The 24103-nt window shown below is 40.9% G+C and overlaps 2 protein-coding genes across 3 annotated transcripts; one reads left to right on the forward strand and one right to left on the reverse strand.

Moving 5' to 3' along the window:
- Positions 1–543: 543 nt before the first annotated feature.
- CRYM (crystallin mu) lies at positions 544–10725 on the reverse strand. Its single transcript, XM_021539659.2, has 8 exons — positions 10424–10725; positions 10085–10235; positions 9027–9089; positions 6893–6994; positions 5889–6072; positions 4338–4459; positions 3395–3479; positions 544–2725 (listed from the first exon to the last, which is right to left on the reverse strand). The coding sequence occupies exons 1-8, from the start codon at positions 10594–10596 to the stop codon at positions 2661–2663; spliced, it is 945 nt and encodes a 314-aa protein (XP_021395334.1). The 5' UTR covers positions 10597–10725; the 3' UTR covers positions 544–2660.
- Positions 10726–11543: 818 nt separating this feature from the next.
- Positions 11544–23219, forward strand: UQCRC2 (ubiquinol-cytochrome c reductase core protein 2). Of its 2 annotated transcripts, none has more exons than XM_021539775.3 (14): positions 11544–11655; positions 13948–14040; positions 14170–14319; positions 14767–14831; positions 15790–15846; positions 16180–16304; positions 17633–17730; positions 18149–18206; positions 18368–18463; positions 19239–19438; positions 19699–19779; positions 20338–20414; positions 21980–22133; positions 22974–23219. In XM_021539775.3, the coding sequence occupies exons 1-14, from the start codon at positions 11620–11622 to the stop codon at positions 23055–23057; spliced, it is 1374 nt and encodes a 457-aa protein (XP_021395450.1). In that variant the 5' UTR covers positions 11544–11619; the 3' UTR covers positions 23058–23219. The 2 variants fall into 2 exon arrangements, with proteins under 2 accessions (XP_021395450.1, XP_021395451.1); XM_021539776.3 differs by having other exon boundaries at positions 13951–14040.
- Positions 23220–24103: the final 884 nt, after the last annotated feature.

Consider the following 24103-nt stretch of genomic DNA (forward strand, 5'->3'; position numbering starts at 1 on the left):
TTTATACTGCATTCTTCCCTGCTTGGATTCCTGTACACTGCAGGTTGATATGTTCTTGTATTAAGCAATCACATCAAAGGCCCGTTCTGTGCAACCTTCCATGATTGCTTTTTCCACTCATGTGCTTTGCTGTTTTCAGATTTCATCAACCCCTTTGTTTCCTTTAGAGTTTGGAAGCACTGGAATCCTAGCTGTGACCCCTTTCAGTTCAGTTGGAGAGACTTTATGTATTACATGTGCAATGCTGCACCAGAAGCCAAACCCAAATCATAAAACCAGGCAATCTCACACAAGCACAGCCCTGCCAAGTACAAGGTTCTCCTTCCTTAAGGGTTTAATACTCTGCCCTGAACAGACATTAAGAAAATGCACAGTACAGGACAACTGAAAAGCTGAGTATCACAGAGGAACAGGGAACTCCCTATTTCTTCCATTTACATTCAGTGATCACATTTACTGGGAGAGCAGTCATTGCAATAACTTGAATGCTTTCTTGTCATCAAATAAATCAACCACAAACCAGAAAAGAAATGGACAACAAAATGAGTGTCAAAGAAAAACAGCAGTATCTATTTAATTTTAATATAAATGCAAGTTACACAATTTCATGATCTGTTAGTTTGTAAGAGAAGGAAACATAGAAATTGATGCTATTATTTCCCCTCAGAAAATCTACAAGTGGCATCCAAGCAATTCCCATTGCAACTGAACCAAATCCTCTTCATGACATCAGAGGTACAACACCGAAGCCAGGTTCCCAAAATCTCCCACTGCCAATGAAGCTGAGAACAATGTGGGTAGTCAGAACCAGGTCTTTGGACTGGCTCAATTTATTTTTTTAAAGTGCATAGTCTGTAGAGGAGTACACGTGAAAATAAACTGGACTTGTCTTCTTCTCAAACACTACATCTCACTTCAAATTTCAAATCTGGTATAACAGTGGCTCAGAACTGGGATAATACTGTCATAATTATTAATTGCAAATTTCCATGGAATTCTTGAATAATGGAGCATCATGCTTACCTCAGGTTAGCATAGTTCTGCATGAACATACCAACAAACAAACAAAGTCAACACAAACTTCTGAACACCTTAAAAATGACAGAGAAGAAACAAGACGTAAAAACAGAAGAGTAATTTTGCTACAATTTAAACACAGAAGCTCATAGAGAAATGTCTGTTATTTTTTCTGATGGAATAAACAGGATCAGTGGAGTTCAGTTTGGATCCACATGAAACATCTTTCAGGCCTATCAGCGGTCTGGTACCTTTCTATGCTACCTCCACCACTTAGTACATTTTCCAACTAGCTTACACCAGGCTTACAACTGGGAGTATTATTTACATCACACCTGCACTGTACTCATTAACTTCTCCTCCACTTACATCCACCCTCCAGGGCTTTGATGCCAGCTGCTCCTGACCCTCGTTCCTGTTGCTCTGCTCTATTCTACTGGCATGTTATAAAATGCCCTGTCATCCAACTCTTCCATAGCATGAAGCATCACTTAATAGCCTGCATGAAATAATATGTAAATGGAAATTAAATTTCACAAAGCACATCTTGTGAGCCTGAGACAGGAATTTGTTTCCAGGGCAATAGTTGTTTTTCAGCAGATGCTCACTCTTTTGCAAGGCAGTTGAATAACAGCACAAAACTGGAACTTTTCCTTATGTCACTGCGTTCCTCTGCCAGGAAAGGATCATGAAAATTCCTGCCCCAGCTAATATCTGTGATAACAGAACAATTAGCAATTGAAGCATGGTACAGCCAAACTGAAAGTATTTGCCTGTATACTTGAAATCAATTCCAGCCTCCAAGAAGCTTAGAAAAACAACTTAGAGGCACCATAGATTAACAGTAAAATCTCCCTACAGAATTGAGATAAAAGTTAAATCAAACCACATATTAGTTCTCACATTCTGTGTGACACCTTGCAATTTGAAAATGGCAATATCCCAAGAGGCATGTACTAAGGGAGGTACTGAGCAGAAACCCAGCTGTAGGGAGGTATTGTTATTACATAAACCCCCACTCAGAACTGTGCCCTTAGTGAAAGACCACCCAGTCTGAGGGCAAAGGAAGGTAGATTGCAAGGGGCAAAAAAATTGGTGACTTCCAGTGAGCTGGAAGGGAAGGTGTGTCCAGGAGTTAGAGGTGGGCTGTGTGCCTAGGAGGATGAAGACAAGGTCACTGTCACTGGAGCACTGAAACCCACAGTTGTATTAAAGTACCATCACAGGTGAATATGATGCCAGAGTCCATTCCACAAACTGATCTATTTTACGCCAGAATTAATTATCCATCTAAAAACCCTGAAATCTACACACAGGCTTCTGCTACATAAATAATTTGAGATGAAAGGCATTGATTACAGAATGATACCAAAAAATGGAAAGATACCCTTGTTAGTATCACTGCAAACATCTAATACTTGCTGTTACAAAAGAGACATTTATTAACAACACTGAAAGTATCTAATACTTGAAATTAGAAGACTTTAGAAATTAGTATATTGCTGAAATTTCACTCTTTCTTCTTGAATGTTCTAGAAGGGCCACATTTAGATAGTATTGGTGCCTTTCTTGTTAACACAGGATTCAAGGAAACTAAGTGCAAACTATTTTCTTGGCCTCATTGGCGTTGTAGACTTCTCTCTTTAGTTACCAGCTGACCATGCATCATAAACAAATTTCGCTGCTACTGTGTCTTCAACTGCCATCCCTGAAAAAGAATTGAAGTTACCTTCAAACAGTTATTCAGCTGTACAAATAATTTTTCTTCAGAAGGGAACAGGAAGACTCAGGACATTATCTAACTGGACAGGCACAGGAATTATTTCTCATCCCAAACACCTACAGTGTCACATTCAGAGTTTATAGCCATCATGCAGTGTTGGGTGTGCTGTAAGAAGTTAATGTAACAGTAGGAATTTAATTTTCACTGTTCATATCACAACTGGGCCCTTTTGGAGATGTCATGTAGCTCAGAGCATGGTAATTCATCCCCAGTGGCACCCTTTCCCAAACCCCAGCCCCACAGGACACTGTCACATTGTCTCAGGTCAGACAGACCCCACGGGTGGAACAGCGGGGCAGTCGGGCTGCAGCTCTATTAATAAATGCTGCAGTCATGTCTTGAACAACTGTGAAATGGAAAATGGACTTCCATTGTTTGCCTGCTTTCCTATCACTTTTCATTACATCAATCCTGCTAGATAAATAAGAAGGGAAATAAAAAGGGAAAATGCAAATCACAGTCTACTTTCTTGTGGACAGTGCATTGCCACAGCAGTTCTGAAGATGATCAGCAGCTTTCCCACGCATGGGGGACCTAATAAAGAACAAGGCATTGTTTTCTGTCAGACTTAGACACAGGAGGGGCTGTTCTTACCCAACGATTTAAACACTGTTGTTTTCTCAGGCAGGGCTGGTTTTGTACCCTTCAATACCTCCCCCAGCTCAGCAAAAATCTCCGCCTGTGAAAAAAATACATATTTATACAAAAACATAATACTCATACATACATTAAGAGGAAAAAAAACCCTTTTCTTCTGAGTGACTTCAAAAGAAAGAACTCCTCCAGTGCTGCATCCCAAACCTGATTACTTTCCATGGTGAAGCAGATCAACATTCAGACATATTATATAGAAACTGGACAGAAATCAGAGGAGCAGAATTGTTTTCAAAGAAAAACAGCTGGCAGACTTTCCTCAGCCAGTAATTTTTTTTACAGAGGATAGCTTGTTACTTGTCCAACAAAACACATGGGATTCCACACACATTACCATATCTGGAGCTCTTATGTTAAACCTCAAAAGTGTAAATCATATTTATTCTGCAGACACATTAAAAGAGAAACAGAAAACTCCATTGAACGTCAAAGAGTCCCTGCTGGCAAATCTGTGCAGATCATTGTCTGCTTGGCTTGTGTGGTCCATTCTTTGGGCTGGTCCATTCAGTGTCAATCACATTGAAGTCTCATGGGAAGAAAGTTACAGGTTTTAATAAATAGCTTTGAAGAATATTTATGATCAAACAGTGCAGGAAATGTAGGTCTTTCAACAGCAACACATGGTTATCATCAAAAGCCAATGCTGAAAACATGCTACTGTAATATGGTGTCATATAATGGTAGATACAGAAGTTTCATGGTTTGGTCACAGACAGAGTAGTTGCAGTTTGAAACCAGTTTATCCTTCAACCCCTGCCTGGAAAGTGTTAACAGTTACATTTGATGCCCTAAAGTTTCAGTGCAGGACATCATCAGTATCAGCTAATTTCAAATGCAAGCCAATTGCCATGAAAATAAAGCTCATCGTTTCAGAAGGTCTTACCCCTGATAAAATAACATCTCCTGATTCTGTAAGAGCAGCATCTCTGGAATCCACAAACAGAACAGAATTCTTCATCAGCTCATCATCCAGTTCTCTCCAGTCTGGTCTGCTTGCTCCAACAGCTAAAGCAACAAAACTGATTAGCTTAGGAGCAATATTTAAAACAAATTCCAACCATTTTGTTCAAAAGACACATGTGAAATAACAATCAACACTATTATGGAAATGTAATGTACAAAAAATCCAGTGTTAGCCTTGGAGAAATACTGATTGATAGGACAAAAAAAAAACCAACAACATTCAAGATTAGATATATCAGTAAAATATCCTTGTCAGAAGAGTCTGAGTAGCTGAGGCAAAAAAAAATCCTCTCCCTTTGTCTGTTATCTCTTATACTGTTGTTTTCATCAGATCATTACCAAATGAATTTTACACATCTTTATTAGATTATCACTTACTCCAAGAAACTGAAAACAAATCATGGAGTTTATTTTTTACACATAGCACCAAGATCATTATCAACTTGTTTTGAGCTTAAAAAACAAGCAAAGAAGAAACCCAACAAAAACTAAAAGGACAACCCAGTTATACTGTATTCAGATATTTTTTACATGTCCAACTGTTAGGGAACAATAAATTTGCATTTGCTACATTTGTATTTGCATGTTGCTCAAATGCCTCTTCAAACAGTACAAATGTCTCAATGAAGGGTAAAAAAAGGCAAGGAAAGGAGAGAGGTCTTTGTGCCTCAGTGACTGAGGACCTCAACTGATTTTGTTGTATTTCTGACTTCCGTGCCATGACACAACACAGACAACAACTTTCAATGACAAAGGACTAAATCGAGTTTGAAAAATTGGTAAGGTGCTGCTGGAATGTGGGACCTTTCTTTAAATTGTTCCCTTTGAGAATTTGCTTTTGTCTTTTTACCAGCCCATCTGGAATGTGCACAAGGACATCTGAACACGACCCACAGTTAATAAAAAAAAACAGCGGCATGCCCAGACTCCAAACAATAGTGTGGTAACATCATTACAAGGCAGGCAACAAAAAAACCACCTCTCCAAACCTCACTATAATTAGAGGTTAAATTATTATGTTCTTAACTTGGTTACTGCATCTTCATAACTCAAGCAAAAAAAGTAAATTGGTGTGATCAGCCCCAAAAGAAACAAATAGAGATTACAAAATTGGTGGAAGAAAAGATGACATCAGCAAGGCAATGTAACAATGAGCAGGAACTACTTAGAAATAAGAACATTTGTATGGGTTACTTAAATGGAGAGCAAAGTGAGAATAATGACAACACAAGGGCAAAGATAATGCACCACTAAGAGAAAAGAACAAATTTCATGTTCTAGCAAAAATCCCCTGCTGGATTATGCAGGTATTCTGACTCCAGGAGCACAGGGCTGGGAAAAGTGGTCCTCACTAAAGAGGAAAAGTCAAAATGTGAAGGACATGAAGCACAGAGAACTGCTTCTCAACAGATGGTGATGCTAAACAAAGTGCTAATGACCACCTGCTGTACACCACGGGAACAGAACCTACCATTGATGTGGGCACCTGGCTTCACCCAGTCCCCAAAGAGGATGGGAGCTGTTGCCATCGTGACTGTCACAATCACATCAGCCCCTGTCACCGCCTCCTGGGCGGAGGAGCAGACCCGCACGGGTCCGCTGACACAGCTGGCAAACTTCACTGCCCTCTCCTTGGTGCGATTCCATATCCTCACCTCCAGGGAGAAAAACAAAACAAAACAAACACAGATTAGCTTGGAGAATTTCTCCTTGCTGAAACAGAACACTTAATTTAATTTTTCAGTAGATAGTTAAACATTTCCGAAAGGCTGGGGTTTTTCCCCTTTAATGTTCTTATCATACAAGTGAGAAAATCTTGTGAGTGTTCAACTACATTTGAATGCCTGTGTTTTGATGCCAGAATAACATCTCCTTGTAGAGAAGATTATTCTTATAAAATGCAAATATTTCTGAAAATTACCTTTAAGGAAAAGTCACAAAAAACTTATCCAAATATGGCATATACAGTAGGATCTTCTCAGACAAAAAGATTGTGAAACAACTTTGATTCCAACCTTTTTTCTTTTTAAATACCAAAATCTGAGCAAGAAATTCTTGCTGCTCTGGCTATTCTTGGGTTCTGTAGAAACAGAACCAAAATATGATTAATCTTAACATTTATGGTGGATTGACCATGGCTGGATACCAGGTGCCCACAAAACTGTTTCATCACTCCCCTCCCCAGCAGCACAGGGAGAGGGAAGAGAAAATAAGATGGAAATATCAGTGGGTCAAGATAAAGGCAGTTTAATAGAACAGAAACAAATGTTGGAGAGACAGCCTTGATGTTGTATGATCACTGCTCAGAAGTAGCCAAAATACTGGGTGTTATCAGACCCCTGGAGCTGTCAGTGCACAGAACTGTGTGGGCTGCTCTGGGGAACAGAAACTCCATCCCACGTTGTACTTTTTTACAATGAATCCTGCAACATACCAGAGAAAAATAAATGTATCTTCTTAAGAAGTGTCCGTTACCTCTTTAAATGTGAACAATTCTGTGAAGATATCATAATGGCTGTATGCTTGAACACCAGCTCCCAAAATGCACAGCACTTCTGCAAAAGCTGGCATTAACAACTAAACAGTATCAGAAGTAAAAAAATAAAAGAGAATATGTAAGGACAATATATTAACAGACATTACAAATATATATCAAAATACTACAAAAGAAAGTATTATTTTTAGTCCTTTTAAACAACAAAAAAGTATATAAACAAGTATTCAACAATCACTATATATATATTGGGTCTTTTTTTTTTTTTTTTTTTTAAATGCAAAAGCAAGCATCAGTAGCACCAAAGCACATCTCGGCTTAATTCCAGTGTTGAATTGTCTGACTTGAAATTCAGATTTAAGATGCAACAGCATGAACAACAAGTTCTGGGGCCTCAGCACACTCCAATATTAAGTGTAAAACCACAGTGCTGGTGTTCTGCACTGGCTGGAAACAGGGCTCAGAATCCCAAAAACCATCACTACTGAGAGTGGCAGCTGCACAGGTAAACTGGTCCTGGCAGCCCCACACTAATCCACCTCTTTGAATTCACTGAAGCCATAAATCACACCACAAGCATATCTTGTCATTGCAAGAGCCATAATACAGACATTGTAAAAGTAGGGATGGTTCTGAGGAAAAAATAACACAATTCAGTTCTACAGCTGCTTTTGGCTTTCTGGTTTAGTTCTTGTCTGTGATTCACCAGTACTTGGCAGAGAGGAAGACAGAGCTGCTGGAGTCCAGCCCTAACTATCTTTGTGTCTTGTTCATGCATTTGCTGTGGCCACTCACTCCTGCCTAAAAAGCTTTAGAATTGTCTAGGCTCTCAAGGTTTATTCTGCTGCTAACAAATGGAGAAAAATCTCATTGATCCCATTTTTCAGTAGTAAGAATTTGTTTTAATGTGCCTTTTAAAGGTTGTGAAAGGTTCTTTGCATTAAGAGCATGGGTCTTTGAAAAGCAAATGCCATAAAGAAGACAAGATGACAAATATGAGCTAAACTCAAACACTCCTGAAAATTTCCAAAAGAACAGATAACAATGAAGGATCTAATCTTGAAATACCTTCAGCAGCCAAGCCAGCATGGACTGCATAAAAACCATAGAACTGACCAAATACAGAATGGCCAAAATGAATGAGGTCCTGTAAGCTCCTGTCCAAGGAGTTCACTGTAAATCATCCTGTCCTTTGGTTCAGGAGAAGCTCTGGGGGACAGGTCCTTCAGTCAATTTTATGCCGGTGTAGCTCCATTGCCATGGATAGAGTCACCCTGGCATGAAGACTGCCCCTCACAAAACGGTGACATCAGCCTTCATTCTGATGCAAAGCTGAGGAGTGACAAACAACACTGTTTTTCAGCTCAGGCCCTTTTCTTATTGCCTCAGCCTTTGAGGTGAAGACTAAAACCCTGCTGTGCAATGCTAGGCCACTTGCTCTCTTCCTGATGTTAGCAGCCCAACCAAAAATAGCTTTTAAAAAAGAAATCCAACACAACAATTTCCAACTGAAATTGCAGTGATATAAAGCAACACATAGCCAGATACACCTCACCTTTCTTCAGAACTGAAGTTTATGGCCATGGTCAGGGACAGTCATCTGGACACCTTCCAGTGACAACAGAGACACTGACAGACAGCACCTCTGAACAAGTTATCCATCTATACTGGGCATCATCTATCTTAAGAGAAATGGAAATGTGCCTCTCCCCTCTCTTTACAGGTCCAGTGCAATCCACCTGTCCTGTCCCAATAGCAGAAAGCATCTATCCAAATAAAATTCGATATATCACCACAGCTATACTACTCAAAGCCATAAAGGGGCATGTTAACACAAGCACAAAAGAAAGAAAATACAGTGAAAGACAGCTTACTAAATTTCTATAAGAGGCTTCAATAGAAGCCACAGAAATATTGCTCAGGTTCCTTCCCCAGCCAAACACAAAGTGTAAAAGCCAGACATGACTGACTCAAAACAGTGAGTTTAAGTTTTCCCTGAAAGTGCATATGTTATGATAAATCTAATTTAAAGCTGTATTGGATGAAAAGCCATTTGCATAATTTGTTCTAGGTATTTTATAACTCCAAGCCCCACTTAGAGAACAGAAGACACACCTTGGTAGCAATGGCAGAAACTGCAGCTGTTCGTTTTGCTGTAATGACACTGCCATCCAGGACCTTTAAAAAATTCAAACAGACTGAAGTGAACACTGAAAAATGAATAAATACGAAACATTCTCATCCAATTTGTGAATGATGTGATATTACAGCTATAAAAGATATACACATATAGAACTCAGCAATTATTATCAGAGCAACCACAAACCATACAAAGTCACGTTTAAACTGGGCAGATCCTCTGTTTATTCAAGTTCTTCCATATCATTCCATTAGCACAAAAGGAGTGAAAATGGTCAGAGAAGAGCCACCTCTAACTCAACCAGCTCCTGATGCGCTGCATTTCCCAGCACAAGGAATACATGGATAGTCCAATACCCTGTGCTCCAGGAAGACCACTGCAAGCTAGCAGTGGCTTCCCCAGTCTGCACTGTCCTGGTCTGTACAGAGGGGTGACAGGGAACCATGGAATTCCTCAAATGTGTATCACACATGGGACTCTCCTGCTTCAATGTGCATTACTTATTGCACACACATTAATTATGGGGGCAAAAACTCAGGAGGTTTGGTAGAAGAACACAAGATATTTTTCTTGACCAGTTTTGCCGCTTTAATAAATCATTATTACTAAAGTACAATGCAAATCATCGCTATTCTTAAAAAAAACTCAACTTAAATTCTTTAAATAAAGTAATCAGACTCTGAATACTATTCCCAGCAATCCAAACTGTAACTTTCTTCCAACTTGAGACTTAAGATGGTTCAAGATCCATTCTTTACCTAGCAATGTGGGGGGGGTATTTTTTCTTTCAAATGCAAGATAAACTTATCCTAATAATTGCTCTCTTCCAGTTACACTCTGAGCTATCAGATTCAAATCACAAGCAGTAGTAAATAGCACAGTGAGTACAGTTTAACAGAAACGAAAGATAGGCAGCTTTAGGCCAAATCCTGTTGGTAAACTCAGGATAATTTACACCAGCTCCAGCTTCCAAGAAGTAGAAGTGAGAACCGACAGCATGAGCAGAGAAGAATGCAGGACACAGGGGACTTACAGCTTTCAAAGTGCCATTGCTGGGGTCAAAAAGGAGGACAGTCGCCTGGTGAGAAGGCACAGAGGAGTCCTTCAGGTGCTCATAAAAAGTCACCAACTTGGTTGTCAGCGCATCGTCTGCAGCACTGTACGCGGGCATGACTCCGAGGTACCTCGGGGGAGAATTTCCTGCGTTACTCACGCACCGTTATCACGGCAGCTCACAGCCAGCGGGCTGCGACCGTCACGCCGCCACCGGCCGGTTGACCAGCAACTCGGTACCGAGGGCCTTTCGGATGCTCCAAATCCGCCCACCCGGACCCTTCCCGCCGCCGGCCCGCCCCCGCTCGCCGTGCCTCACCCGCCGTGGCGGGGCACGGGCAGCACGGTGCGCACGGGCTGCACCACCCCGCCCGCCGCGCCCGCTGAGAAGTTGGCCAGGGCGGCCTCCAGCGCCGGCAGCAGCAGGCTGGCGCGGTGCAGGTGCTTCTCCACCTCCTCGGCGCCGATGAACACGGGAGGAGCCGAGCCCATGGCGAGAGCCGGGCGGGACGGGACAGCGTAGAAAAGGATGGCACGGGATGACAGGACTGCGAGAGCGCGGCACGGCGCGCCGCCGCTAAGAACTCGCCGGGGCGGCCCCGCCGCCGCCGGCCCCGCCGCGGAACCGCCCCGCCGGTGCCGGCTCCGCCTCCGCGCCCCACGCCCCTCACGGCGATGTCCGCGCTGAAATCCTGCTGGAGGGAGCTCCGGCGCCGCGGGCATTGCCGGACCCGCAGCACCGCCGCTGTCCCGCCTCACCCGGGCAGCGCTTGCGGGGGGGCGGCTGCGAACTCCACGGAACGGCCCCGACATAGGTTGGGCACAGCCACCCTGGCACCCCGCGTCCTGAGGGACAGCCCGAAGGACAGCCGGCAGCGGGACCCCGCGCCCCGAGGCATGGTCCCGGGGCACATTCCCGGGGCGCGGTCCCGGGGCGCATTCCCGGGGCGTATTCCCGGGGCGCGTTCCCGGGGCGTATTCCCGGAGCACGTTCCCGGGGCGCGTTCCCGGGGCACGTTCCCGGGGCACGTTCCCGGGGCGTATTCCCGAAGCACGTTCCCGGGGCGCGTTCCCGGGGCGCGTTCCCGGGGCGCGTTCCCGGGGCGTATTCCCGAAGCACGTTCCCGGGGCGCATTCCCGGGGCGCATTCCCGGGGTACATTCCCGGGGCACGTTCCCGGGGCGCGTTCCCGGGGCGCATTCCCGGAGCACGTTCCCGGGGTACATTCCCGGGGCGCATTCCCGGGGCGCATTCCCGGGGCACGTTCTCGAGGGACCGCCGGCACCGGGACCCGCGCGCCGCAGGGTGTCGCGGCCCGCAGTGCCCGGCAGGGGGCGACACCCCGCGCAGCCCCCGGCGCCCGCGCGGCGGCGCTGTGGCCGCCCGCCGGAGCAGTCGAGTTCGGGGGGCGCTCCCTGGAAGGGCGGCGCGGCGCGGGGCGTGCCGGGAAGGCGGGGTGTTCCTCCGGGACAGCCATCTTGTCCTGGCCGGGGCCGAGCCGGGGGGCGCGGGACGATGAAGGGGTTCCCGATGGCCGCGCGCTCCCTCTCGGTGAGCGGGATCCGAGCGCGTCGTGCGCGGTGCGGGAGAGGCGCTGCTGGCCGTGACAGCCGCTGTCTGGGCGCGGGGACTGCGGGCGCGCCCGACCCCCGGCAGCCGGGGCGCTGAGGCGGGCAGGGGGCGGCGGGCGGCCCGCGGGGTCGGTGTGCGCGCCGGGGCCGCGGCCGCGCCGGGCCGGCGGGCGGCGCGGCGGGGAGGCAGCTGAAGGTCAGACAGGCCGCGGGCCGGGCCCGGCGGGAGGGCATCCCGCCGCGCTGGGGAAGCTTCAGCTGCTTGAGACAAGGCGGTGCCCTTGGCATTGGCGCTTGCCGTGTCCTGCAGGCGGGGAGGGACAGAGGGCTTGTCCTGCCCAAAGGCTCTCGGGGAGCTGGTGGACAGCTGTGATGGGTGTTCGCTGGAAATGCGCTCCAGTGGGACGGAGGATGACCTCTGACAGCGTGTGAGTCAGTTTTAGATATGCAGTAGTAGTGTATAAATAAGTAGACTTCGAGTTTAAAACTAGGTGTCGTACCAAATCCTTGGTGAGTTTTACCTAGGTTCAAGCAATGAACAGTCCCCTGGTAAAGCAGTGGGAATTACATCACTGGCATCCATACAGCCAAGTGCAGTGGTGTTTCTGTCACTCGGTTTTCACCTTGAGATGCATGGGAATTAAGTTATTTTTTTTAATGTGAAAACAAAAATAATCCGTAAGTTTACTAGTATATGCAAGTTCTAGAGTGGGTGGAAAGTAATAGCTTTTCAGATTTGAAATCAGTAGTCTTGTCATTTCTGTTGCCAGCTGCTGAATGCAGGGCTCTTGTGATATTCACCTCTCATGTGAAGGACTGCTTCTGGTAATGAAAAACCCAGAATCATGGAATGGTTTGAGTTGGAAAGGACATTAGAGATCATGTCATTCCAGCCCCCTGCCATGGGTAGGGACATCTTACACTAGACCAGGTTGTTCCAGGCTCTATCCAATCTGGTTTTGAAGACTTCAAGGGATGAGGCATCCAGAAATTCTATGCACAACATGTTCCAGTGCCTCACCACCTCACAGGGAAGAATTTTTTCCTAAAATCTAATGCAACTCTCTGACAGTTTGAAATTATTTTCTCTTGTCCTGTCACTATCTGCCTGTGTAAAAAGTCCCTCTTTATCTCTTTTAAGAGCCCCTTTAAGGTATTGCAAGGCCCGTAAGTTTACTAGTATATGCAAGTTCTAGAGTGGGTGGAAAGTAATAGCTTTTCAGATTTGAAATCAGTAGTCTTGTCATTTCTGTTGCCAGCTGCTGAATGCAGGGCTCTTGTGATATTCACCTCTCATGTGAAGGACTGCTTCTGGTAATGAAAAACCCAGAATCATGGAATGGTTTGAGTTGGAAAGGACATTAGAGATCATGTCATTCCAGCCCCCTGCCATGGGTAGGGACATCTTACACTAGACCAGGTTGTTCCAGGCTCTATCCAATCTGGTTTTGAAGACTTCAAGGGATGAGGCAGCCAGAAATTCTATGCACAACATGCTCCAGTGCCTCACCACCTCACAGGGAAGAATTTTTTCCTAAAATCTAATGCAACTCTCTGACAGTTTGAAATTATTTTCTCTTGTCCTGTCACTATCTGCCTGTGTAAAAAGTCCCTCTTTATCTCTTTTAAGAGCCCCTTTAAGGTATTGCAAGGCTGGAGTGAGGTCTTTCTGGAGTCTTTTCTCCAGGCTGCATTCCCCAGCTCTCTCAGCCTGTCTGTGTAGCAGAGGTGCTCCTTTGATCATCTTCATGGCCTCCTCTGGACCTGTTTTCACAGGTCCAAACTGCAGTCTGGGGACTTGCCTGTATGTCTGTCCTCCTTGCATGCAGCAGTCAGTACAGACAGGCTGGAACTCTGAGGTGACTCTTCAGGAACTGAACTGCCTACTCCTGAGGAATTTAAAGTTACCTCCAAGGGGTTGTGCTGCATGTGTGGATTGTTATGGCTCTTGGTTCAGTGAATTGCTCTGCAGGTGTCCTAAAGACTTTATGGGATGGAGAGGGATACCCACTGCACAGCTGTGAAGGGAGGAGAGGAGGAAAGGTTCCTTACAGTGCTGTTTCTTGAAATTCCAGAGAACTTACGTAAGCCATAGCACAGGTTCTGACTGATGTAAAAAATAATCAGAGAATTGCAATGCAATCACTGTTTCTACTCCAGTGTTTGAAGTTTTTCATTGTATTTCTACTTTAAAGACAGATTCTTTTTCAGTATTTAAGGAAATGTGATGAACTAATTAAGGAAATCCATTCTCTTATGCTTTCTCCTCTAGAAGAGATTTTACTCACTTAAAGTAGCTCCTAAAGTTTCATCCTCAGCAACTGCAGCAAAAGTGAAATTATCTCCCCGGTCTGAGGATCTTGAGGTCAGTATAAAAATCCAGGTTGTTTCCCCCCACCCCCTATTTTAATTTGTTTTTTAAAACTCAGTCAAAGCAGAGCTGTGGTAGTACTTCCACTGAACGAAAGCAAAGTTATTTTTCTTTTTAATGCAGATCACAAAATTACCAAATGGCTTAGTTATTGCATCTCTGGAAAACTTTTCTCCAGCTTCAAGAATTGGTGTGTTTATTAAAACAGGCAGCAGATATGAAACCACCAGTAACCTGGGAACTGCTCACCTGCTTCGTCTTGCATCTAATTTGGTAGGTGTTTATTGTCTTTGTTATTATGTTGACAGTAGGTGAAATGGGCAAAAGTTTATTATTTCAAAAATAAATGGCATGGTAAAATTTGATTTAAGAGACCTTAGGAAGTGGAGAACAATGTACAGTGGTACTTGGTTGTGTGGTTCAGTGTAGAAGTGATACTGTGTCCTTGAAGATGGGAAGTAATACTCATGTATAATTGTATATAAATGAGTGTTTTCTCTAGGGTCATAAACTAGATATATTTAGTATATCTATATTCAAATATACACATAACTAATTCTAGTTAAGCTGCAGTAAAAATTACTTCAGGTGGTTGATACAAACTCAGTCTTGTGCATGTATGGAGCTTTTCTAAGTAGCTTCTCTTACTGCTGCCATCAACTCAGTATCTGTTTTTTAAATAGCTAGAATTATTGCCTTATTTGTTTGTTTGTTTAATAGACTACTAAAGGAGCTTCCTCCTTCCGGATCACTCGTGGCATTGAAGCTGTTGGGGGCAGCCTGAGGTTTGTACCCACATAGAAAGATAATCTGTGTTGCTGAGATGCAAAGGAGCTCTAGGACTGAAGGGAACATAAGACAATAAGCACAAAACGTGTAGGTGGATAAGCTCAGCATGGTACTTGAATAGTGAATGTTGTCAAGGAAGATCTTGTACTTTTTGTTCTGTTAAGCTTCAAGTGTGAGCTCATGGTTTGTATTTTAGAAACAACTTTCAGTAAACAAAATATAAATATTGTGCACATGGAAGAAACAAAATTTGTCTAGAAGCATAATTTTCTGTCTGTCCTTGCAGACTTTTAGAATAAACTTCCTAAAGTCAGATATTTTTTCTTCCATCTTTTGTGAATAGATTGCAGCCTTGGGAACAGTACAGAAAGTAGTTAGCTTTTGTGCCTTGAGGTTTTTAAGCCTAGACAACAAGACTAAGAGGAATAAAAGAGAGATGTCACTGTACCTGCTTTCTTTCAGTGTATCTTGAAATCATCCAGTAAGATCTTTTTGTCTAGAATATGGTTTAAAATAATGTTTTATGACTCTACCTACCCTTTTTCTGGTTGTGTCAGTAACAAATATGTTGAAGGAAAAGGACAGGATGAACTGTTTTCTGCCCAAAGAGAGTACTTTGTAAATTGCCTTGTTTAATACATACATACTTTGTTTTTTCATGTTTTGCTATTCAACCTTATTTGCTGTTTTACCTTGAATTATTGTGGTATCTTAAAGTCTCATGGTCATGGGACACTTGTTATTAATTGAATATTATTACTTGGATACTGAAGATGTGAGTTTTAATTAAGTCTGTTTCTGCTCTGTATGTGTTTAAACAGTCATCCCAGACAGATCTTAGGTTAAGTAGTTACTCTAGTCTCTATCTTGGTTAATTTGATCAACAGGGAGTATGTGTGAGAATTCATTTCTGTGTTCTTTGCTGAAATGGGTTTTGTTTTTTTTCTCCTGTAGTGTGTACGCAACAAGAGAGCAAATGGCTTACTCTGTTGAGTGTCTGCGAGACTATGTGTAGGTATCTGGATGGGCTATAAAGGGAATTACTGCCTTCTTTAACACTGTTTGGTAGTGAAGACCTGTCATTTTACAGGGTGGGAGGAATATCTCTTCTCATGCTTTTGTAATATAGCAGTAAATTACTATATTAATATTCAATTTGTGTGTCATGTTACTGAGCATACAAATGCTACAGAATTGAATTATCCTACCGTGTACAGCAGTGCTGATAATTGCTCTGGCTTGAGTGATGTGTTTTGTTGTTGACATGTTGTTTACAGATTAATTTGACTTGCAGAAGAAGCACATGTTACTTGTGTTAAATGTCTTTGTAACTTTTTTATCTAGTGATACAGTAATGGAGTATCTCCTGAATGTTACCACAGCACCAGAATTCAGACCATGGGAAGTATCTGCTCTTCAGCCACAATTAAAAGTTGATAAAACAATTGCACGTCAGAATCCTCAAGTTGGTAAGTGTAGTTTTTCATCCATTGTATTGGCTCTGCTGGAGTTCCTTCAAAATGAAGAAATAGTTTCCATTTTGCTCTGTCACATGAACATTGAAATTTTTAGCTTATTGATATGGAATGTCTCTTAATATACAGGTTTTTCCCACCTGTGGTAACATTTAGCAAGTAACATGCTGAAGACATCTTACACCATTCTCCTTGACACCTTCCATTTTACATTTTCAATTCTTTTTTGAGTACAACCAAAGAATGTGCAAGTCATAAGTGTTGTTGACAATGTATTTGCAGAAGCTTGTGTTGTGAAAACCATATTTAGGTATTACTCATTGGTGTGAAAATAGTATCCTGCAAAAGACTCCTTGAATTTGTATGGTTATTTTGGTATAAAAACAGTGTGTATTTTCATCACACTGAAAATGGGTTCCAGCTTTAGGATTGTAAATTTAGATTTCTGTGCTTAAGGGAAGACAAAGAGGAAACATAATACAAAGCCTCAGTCAGATCAAGCCTATTTCAGTATATCTTGTGTTATTAAGTCTTGTCATCCAAGATCACCCTGGTAATTCTACTCAATAAACATAAATTTGTGGCACTCTGAAGCATGTTTACCTCTGTAACCCATTGAAGGTGAGAATGTAATGTTGGTGCTACTATTTTTAAAAATTAATCATAATTTTTTTTTTAAACTTATATCAACTACAGGTTGGTTTTCGTAGTAATACAATATTTTCAGTTGCAGTTTTGTTCAGGAAACAACTATAAAAAACCGAATTTTTCTCTTGAGGAAAAAGTGTGAGCAAATAAAAGGAGAATATCAAAACAGGAATTACAAGAATACTATAGCAATGCTAAAAGAAATAATGAGAAGAGAATTTAATTGAATACACTGGCATCCTTCATCTGAGCAGGGAGATAGAACAGGCTCTCTAGAATACTGTTTGTAGCTTTGTGAGGTTGTCTCATCTTTCTCAAGAGCAAGGGATGCCTGCAGTGAAGATAATTAATAGGATGCTGCTCCCCTTCTTCTGAACACTTGATTGCATTTATAGCTTGCTGTTGAGGCAAGAAATGTTGAGCATATATAAGTTATTATATATATAAAAGTTGTTTTTGTTACTTATTAAAATAAGTTAAAGAATTGAAGGCCTCAGGCCAGATTGCTCCAGCCCAAGGATTTGGAAACTTCCCTATGAACTGGATTATTCCAGATTTGCTTTCACAAATTGTGTGGTCCCTAAAGTGGGCCACAGCTCTTTCATTTAGTTTCTTTCATAACCTTCATTACATGTGGGTCTTGTATTAATTATCTGAAACTTTGTCCCTCTCAGGAGTGCTGGAAAACTTGCATGCTGCAGCTTATAAAAATGCTCTGGCAAACCCTTTGTATTGTCCAGACTACAGAGTTGGAAAAATTACACCAGAGCAGGTGGGGTTCTTTGTATTGTGCTATATGTCTGTTTCAGTTTTTTGTCAGGAATAGGTGGTGAGAGAAGATTATTTTAGTATATATACAGTCACTGTTTACTACCTTATTGATCTGGTGTTAAAATAATTTATTTTCATGCAACTTTGAATACTGGGTACAGAACTGATACTTGCATTTAAAAAGATGGTTACAGTCAGTGGCTTTCTGTTGACAGTAAGGCCGTCGGTGAAATGCAGGTGTTCTTGTATAAAAGGGTTTTGTAGTTGTCACTGGGAAATGCAGTAAAATTACATTCTATAGACAGTTCCTTTTGGAAGCTATGGAATTTGCTTTAAGAAGTGTAAGGGGCTGTGTCAGAAACACACATGATTTTTGTTCTTTAAACAAAATACCCTAAAATGCTAATTTACTGTTGCAGCTTCACCATTTTGTACAGAGCAATTTCACAAGTTCAAGAATGGCTCTCGTAGGAATAGGTATGTATGTTCCTGAATAAACACTGCAGGTCATTTGGGAAAACTGCTGGAGAAATTTGAGTTCTCTGTAGAAGTGAACCGTTACCATAGGCTTCACTTTTATTCAACTGCTGTAGTTTTTCAGTGTCATTGCATTACTTGGAGTAACTGTTGTATTGCAGGTATAAAGCACTCTACCTTAAAGCACGTTGCAGAACAATTCCTAAATATCCGAAGTGGATCTGGTGCTCCTGGTGCAAAGGCTGTTTATAGAGGGGGTAAGGATTTTTCTTGAACCTATTCTGAGTGACTGATTTTCTGTTTATAAATTAGTAGTAGTATTCAAAGTTACAACTGAAAACTACACAGTTGCACTAAATGCTAGAAATTGGAAGTGACAGTTTGGATGCATATCCCATTTAAATAAGCAGAAGATTCCACCATGGAAGATGCGGGGATAAAACTGAACCCAGCTCTTCAACAAAGTTTTACTTGAGACATCATTTTTTCTATAAAGTGAAAATAAGCTGCCAAATGGTTTCTCTTGGCAGTTTTGGTAAGATTCCTGTAAGAATAGGTTAAGAGCTGTCAGAAAGTGGAGGTAGGATTTCTATTTAGGGAAGATATGTTAACTGTTGTAAGTAATGCTTAGCTCTGTCAGAGCAGTGACTTGTACCATTGCCAACAGGTATTGTTTAGTTGGAGTATTAGATGTCTCTGTAAAGACATGAAGGGGAAAAGAAAGTTTCCAGCATTCAATATTTACTGGAATAACTTCAGTTTCTATAAGCCAGCATAATACTATTATGAACAGAAGGTACACTATTTTCTGGGTATTTGTTATATGGAGACTCTTGAGTTTTATCATCCCACACTGTCTACGGTTCAGGGTCAGCTTCAAATAAGGCATCATGCTCCCTTCCTGAGGGGACATGCAGTAACTTCAGGCCTTGCTCTTCTCTCGGTAAAGGAAAATGTTTCTTTTCTATGCCTGTGAATATACTGTAGTTTCTAATCCAACACTGTGTTACCTTTTTCCTGTTGTATTTCTAGGAGAAATCAGGAAACAGACTGGTGATAGCCTTGTCCATGCTGCTATTGTAGCAGAAGGAGCTGTTGTTGGGAGTCCAGAAGCCAATGCCTTCAGTGTCCTTCAGTATGTTTTAGGTGCTGGGCCCCTTGTCAAGAGGGGAAGCAACGTTACCAGCAAATTGATCCAGGGTGTTGCTAAAGTAGCCAGCCAGCCATTTGATGTAAGTTCAAAGGATTACTGTATTCTGATTTTTAAGTAAAATGTGTATTGTCTTTGAGAGGTTACTGCCTTCAGCTAGAATCTTAATTGGTTCATTCTTTTACACATTACACGGGCTTCCACTCTGATCTTTCCTCAGCACAGATGGAGTTCAGCTTCTTGAATTACAGTATTTTACATCCTAATAGTAATTATTTTCAAATGTTTGATGCTGAATTACTCTCATACTTAAAACAATTAATGATAATGTTTATTTTGCAGGTTTCTGCATTTAATGTTAATTACTCTGATTCCGGGCTCTTTGGGATTTATACCATATCCCAGGCTCCAAATGCTGGGGAGGTGAGTTGCTGCTTATAATTTAAGCATTAATAACATAACCTTCAAAGTAGTGTTTTGATTTGAGAGAGTGACTGATTCATCTAAAAAAAAAATTCATGTGACTTCCTGTATAAGAGTGCTGCATATTCAGTTATGACTTAGCTCTGTAAGCTGGGAATGAGACTTGCCTTGTGGGAAGGACAGATTCATAATATGAACTGAAGTTATGCCTTGAATTGCTGACTGTAATAGCTGATATGCATTTGTAAGCTTAAGATATATAATGAAAAACATGCTATCTCTTTAAGCTGGCAGAACTGAGCACTTTCATGATGAATGGTGAGACCATATAAATTAGTGCTGTGGTGCAGTTAAGATCCATACTGGTTTTTGTGCATTTTTGGGCATTCATTACAGTGTTTTTAGTTTTGTTATAAAACGTCTCAGAATTGTGTTCAAGCAGACAGTCCTCACATTGTCAGCTGCTATTCCCTTGAAGTTTCCAAGATATTAGATAATAGAAGTACCATGTTGAAATTTGATGTGGGAAGAAACCTTAAATGATTTCATTTTCCTCAGGTCATTAAAGCTGCTTTGAACCAGGTAAAGGCAGTTGCTCAGGGTGGTGTCACCGATGCTGATGTCACAGTGGCAAAGTAAGTGTGTAAAGAATTCATATATGTGTAAAGAGAATTTTCTTAACATGCAGCTACTTGTGAAACACACAGACTATTCTGTACAGCAGAGCTTATCCTGTAATTATTTCTGTGGGGAGCTACTCTCAGTCCTGCATTAAAACTGAGCCCCTGTCAATATTCTGTTTGAAAGCTGTACTGATTCTCCAGTAGTGTTACTTCCTAATAAAAACATGGAAGTGAGAAGTGTTAATATTTTTCGAAGACTGTTTTAATGTAAGAAATTAGCAAGTGTCAGCAGATGCTGTCATTTTAATCATACTCTGTAGTATTAATATGTATTTTAATTAGAATCCTAAATTGCATTATTTAGGTAATTCCCTTTACAGTTACTTGAGCAATTCCCAAAACAATTATAATAAGCAATCTGTGCCATCTTCAAAGAAAAAGAGTAATGAGGGTCTGCAAGTATAAAGCACTGAATTAGTGATGGTACACCAAGTGCTGGAAATAGATGCCCCTAGGAATATTTAGGGGAGGGGAGTCTCCAAGCAGTGTTAAACTGCATTGAGCAGTTTAAATTTAAAGCTGCACTTGTGCTAAACAACAATATAATAGAGTCAAGTAGCAAAATGCAAATATTGTCTGTTGCATGTATAAAATACAAGACTCTGTGTAAAGCATAGTTACACAAAATAGGTTAGTCTAGACATGATTGGTTCTTCCTTAGTCATTAGTAGCTAAATTGTGGATTCTGAACTTTTATACTGGGCATTTTTTGTTTTGTGTGTTGTAGGTTTTGTGGGTTTTTGTTTTGTTCTTTTTTTTAAACAAAGCTGCCTGGCATTAGGGAGTTACCTGCCATGCTGCTGTGGCTAAGTTTCTTTTTCTTTTTTTCTGGAGTTTCCTTTCTAGAGTGGCTTCATACATTTCCTATATTCCTCTTTTTCATTTATTAAAAAAAAAAAATCAGAAAGAACAATAAGCCCAGACTCAGTCAGTTCTATTTGCAGAGTCTGGCAATTCAACCAAATACCAACCTACTTAATAATTAGCTATTGGAATAAATAATTTTCTATTTTTTTGTCTTTAGAATAGAAGGACTGGCTTATGAAAATAAGGTTTTCATATGTAGCAGTGATTCTGCATGAAACACAAAAAGCAAACTCTTTTAACAGAACATGGAACTATTAGCAGGAGTAGCCTGAGCATTTACATTCTCTGCTTCTTTGTCACTTAGGACAAAATTGCTCTGCATGCATCTGTTCTTGATGAGAAAATTAGATTTAAACTTGATAGTTTGTCTAACTGCATTAGTTACCTCAGACAGAAACAAATCCTGAGCTAGAGATCTGACTGTGTGGGGAGACAGTAGGTGTTCAAGTACCTGTCATTTTCATGCTTGACTGTTCATGGTGCCTCTTTCCTAACCATGGAATCCTTACCTATTAGAAAAGGGAAACCTTTCAAAATGGAATCTTGAGAAGTTTAAAAAGACCAAAACCTCATTGTATTTTTGGGGTGGTAGGGAAGGTAATAGCAGAACTTGCAAGTTTGCTCATTCTTGATGGTTTGTTTGATGGCAGAAATCAGCTGAAAGCCAACTATTTGATGTCAGTGGAGACCTCAAAAGGGTTACTGAATGAAATTGGCACTGAGTCCCTGGTTTCTGGCACACTCACATCCCCATCTGCTGCTGCTCAGAAAATTGACTCTGTAGCCACTGCTGATGTTGTGAATGTAAGTATGTGTCAGCACCCACAGGTGTTCCTTAATCACTGTGTCAGGTTTTTTATAGAAAACTGATGCTCATTCTGTGTGTTTATAAACAGACGCATATATTGTCTTTAAAAATAGAAAAGACAACTCATTTATGAATCTCAGCTGGGTATCTTTTGATGTCCTCACTTACTTTATTAACAGAAGACTCTTTCAATACACTGTAAAACTAGTGTAGCTGGGAATTATATAAAATTCTCATCTTCTTCACTTAAATTTACCAAAACTGGTAACTACTATTCATGGAAAACATCATATTATTTTCAGTGCAGGTCATTCTGTGTCAAGGTTTTTAGGATTCCTGAGTCTAGAATAATGGGTGTGTTTAATAAAACAATCAACTTTCAGTGATATATTGATGTAACTTTGTTGCTACTGCACATTATCTTTTTGCTTATATGTGAAGCTAATTTCTAAAAATCTATCATAAAGAGAAATTCTGAGATATAAAATTTGTTTTTTCACAGTCATTGCTTATTTGTATTGCAGCAATTTGCAATAGCTTTAGTAGTAATGAGATACACTGTATTTTATGGTGTAATAATTATTTTAGGAATAACCATTTCTAGAGTTCATGCCTTTTATATCCAACTGTCTATATTCCTGTTTAGATTATAAAATGAGCCTCTGCATTAGAAGCAATTAGATTTAAAAAGCAAAAGGAGGATTGTTTACATGATGGTGTATTATAGTAGTGCCAGGATTTGTTCTTTGTTTTAGTAACTTGAAGCTGGTGCTGAGTAGCATCAACTCCGTTTTAGTGAATATTTCCTCATATCCACTTTCCTGATTTATTTTCAGGCTGCAAAGAAGTTCCTCAATGGGAAGAAATCAATGGCAGCTTCTGGGGATTTGGGAAATACTCCTTTTCTTGATGAGTTATAAAAACAAATCTGGGATGGGCTTGATTCAAGATGGACCTGAGGTCTAAGTCACCTATGTTCGAATTACTACTAATTTGTTATTTATGAATTCATTTCTTTCAGAAAGTTAATCTGGAGTAATTGTGGGCTTGCACTCATCAAATAAAGTGCTGAGTTCATACATTTTATGTGGGAGTTTTTTTCCCTGAAAATGGTATATAAAAAGATGATAAATCTGGCTCTGTACAGTGGAGGTAGAAAACGTAGTGGATAAACTTCTATAAAATACTACGTTTTATGCAAAATTTTACAGGTTTGGTCCTAAACAAGTAAGTTCATCCTAAATATGAATTGAACAGACTCAGCTGTCTGGTGTGGGTTTTTTTTGCATGTGGCATGTGCTGAGTTAGATCCAGGTGCTCCAGGAATCGTGCTCAACTTGTTTCTTTTGGTTCCAAAAACTAAGATCAGCTACAAAGAAGCAATGTTTGTTACAAGTCCTCAACCCACTTTACACCTTTCTGTACTTGCTGCAGTAAATCAAACACATCACATGCTGTAAATAATGTGATTCCTTGTACCCTTTATTGAAAATGCTTTTGATGCTTGCCTTCTTCAAATTGTTGCAAAGAAAACTACTTCTTTTCAATGATGCATATTCTTAATATTCAATTATTAGTATTCTAATTATAGGTGGAGAAAAAAAACAAAAAATACCATCAAAACAAACCAACAACCAAATTAGTATCATATATATACTTCTGTATATCGGAGGGTTTTTTTCAGGGAATGGATGAATGCTATCTCATCCTAAGAAAATAATAATAAAAAATTATTTATTTCAAATTTATGCTCCAGATTTTTCCACTGCTTTTTATACTCAGATCTAAAGTGAAAAGCCTTTTTCTCAAGAAAAGGCTAAGAACTTCACTTGATCATTCTTATTTCATCAAGTAACTAGATATTTCTTCCTGGTACTTGCAATTTAGAAGAAAGGACTGCCCAAACTATAAAGGCATTGCTAGGAAAATTATTCTAATTTAAAGATATGCATTTTCACTGTACAGC

Source organism: Lonchura striata, chromosome 16 (assembly GCF_046129695.1).
Source record: "Lonchura striata isolate bLonStr1 chromosome 16, bLonStr1.mat, whole genome shotgun sequence".
Classification (NCBI taxonomy): domain Eukaryota; kingdom Metazoa; phylum Chordata; class Aves; order Passeriformes; family Estrildidae; genus Lonchura; species Lonchura striata.

Bases quoted from the DNA above. Each gene is read 5' to 3' on its own strand.
- CRYM (XM_021539659.2), bottom strand. From the start codon at position 10,596: ATGGGCTCGGCTCCTCCCGTGTTCATCGGCGCCGAGGAGGTGGAGAAG. The intron at 9,090-10,084 runs GTAAGTCCCCTG...AATTTTTTAAAG, and splicing joins GCAATGGCACTTTGAAAGCT to GTCCTGGATGGCAGTGTCAT. The intron at 2,726-3,394 runs GTAAGAACAGCC...ATTCTTTTTCAG, and splicing joins AACAGTGTTTAAATCGTTGG to GGATGGCAGTTGAAGACACA.
- UQCRC2 (XM_021539775.3), top strand. From the start codon at position 11,620: ATGAAGGGGTTCCCGATGGCCGCGCGCTCCCTCTCG. The intron at 19,439-19,698 runs GTAAGTTCAAAG...TTTATTTTGCAG, and splicing joins TAGCCAGCCAGCCATTTGAT to GTTTCTGCATTTAATGTTAA. The intron at 20,415-21,979 runs GTAAGTGTGTAA...GTTTGATGGCAG, and splicing joins GCTGATGTCACAGTGGCAAA to AAATCAGCTGAAAGCCAACT.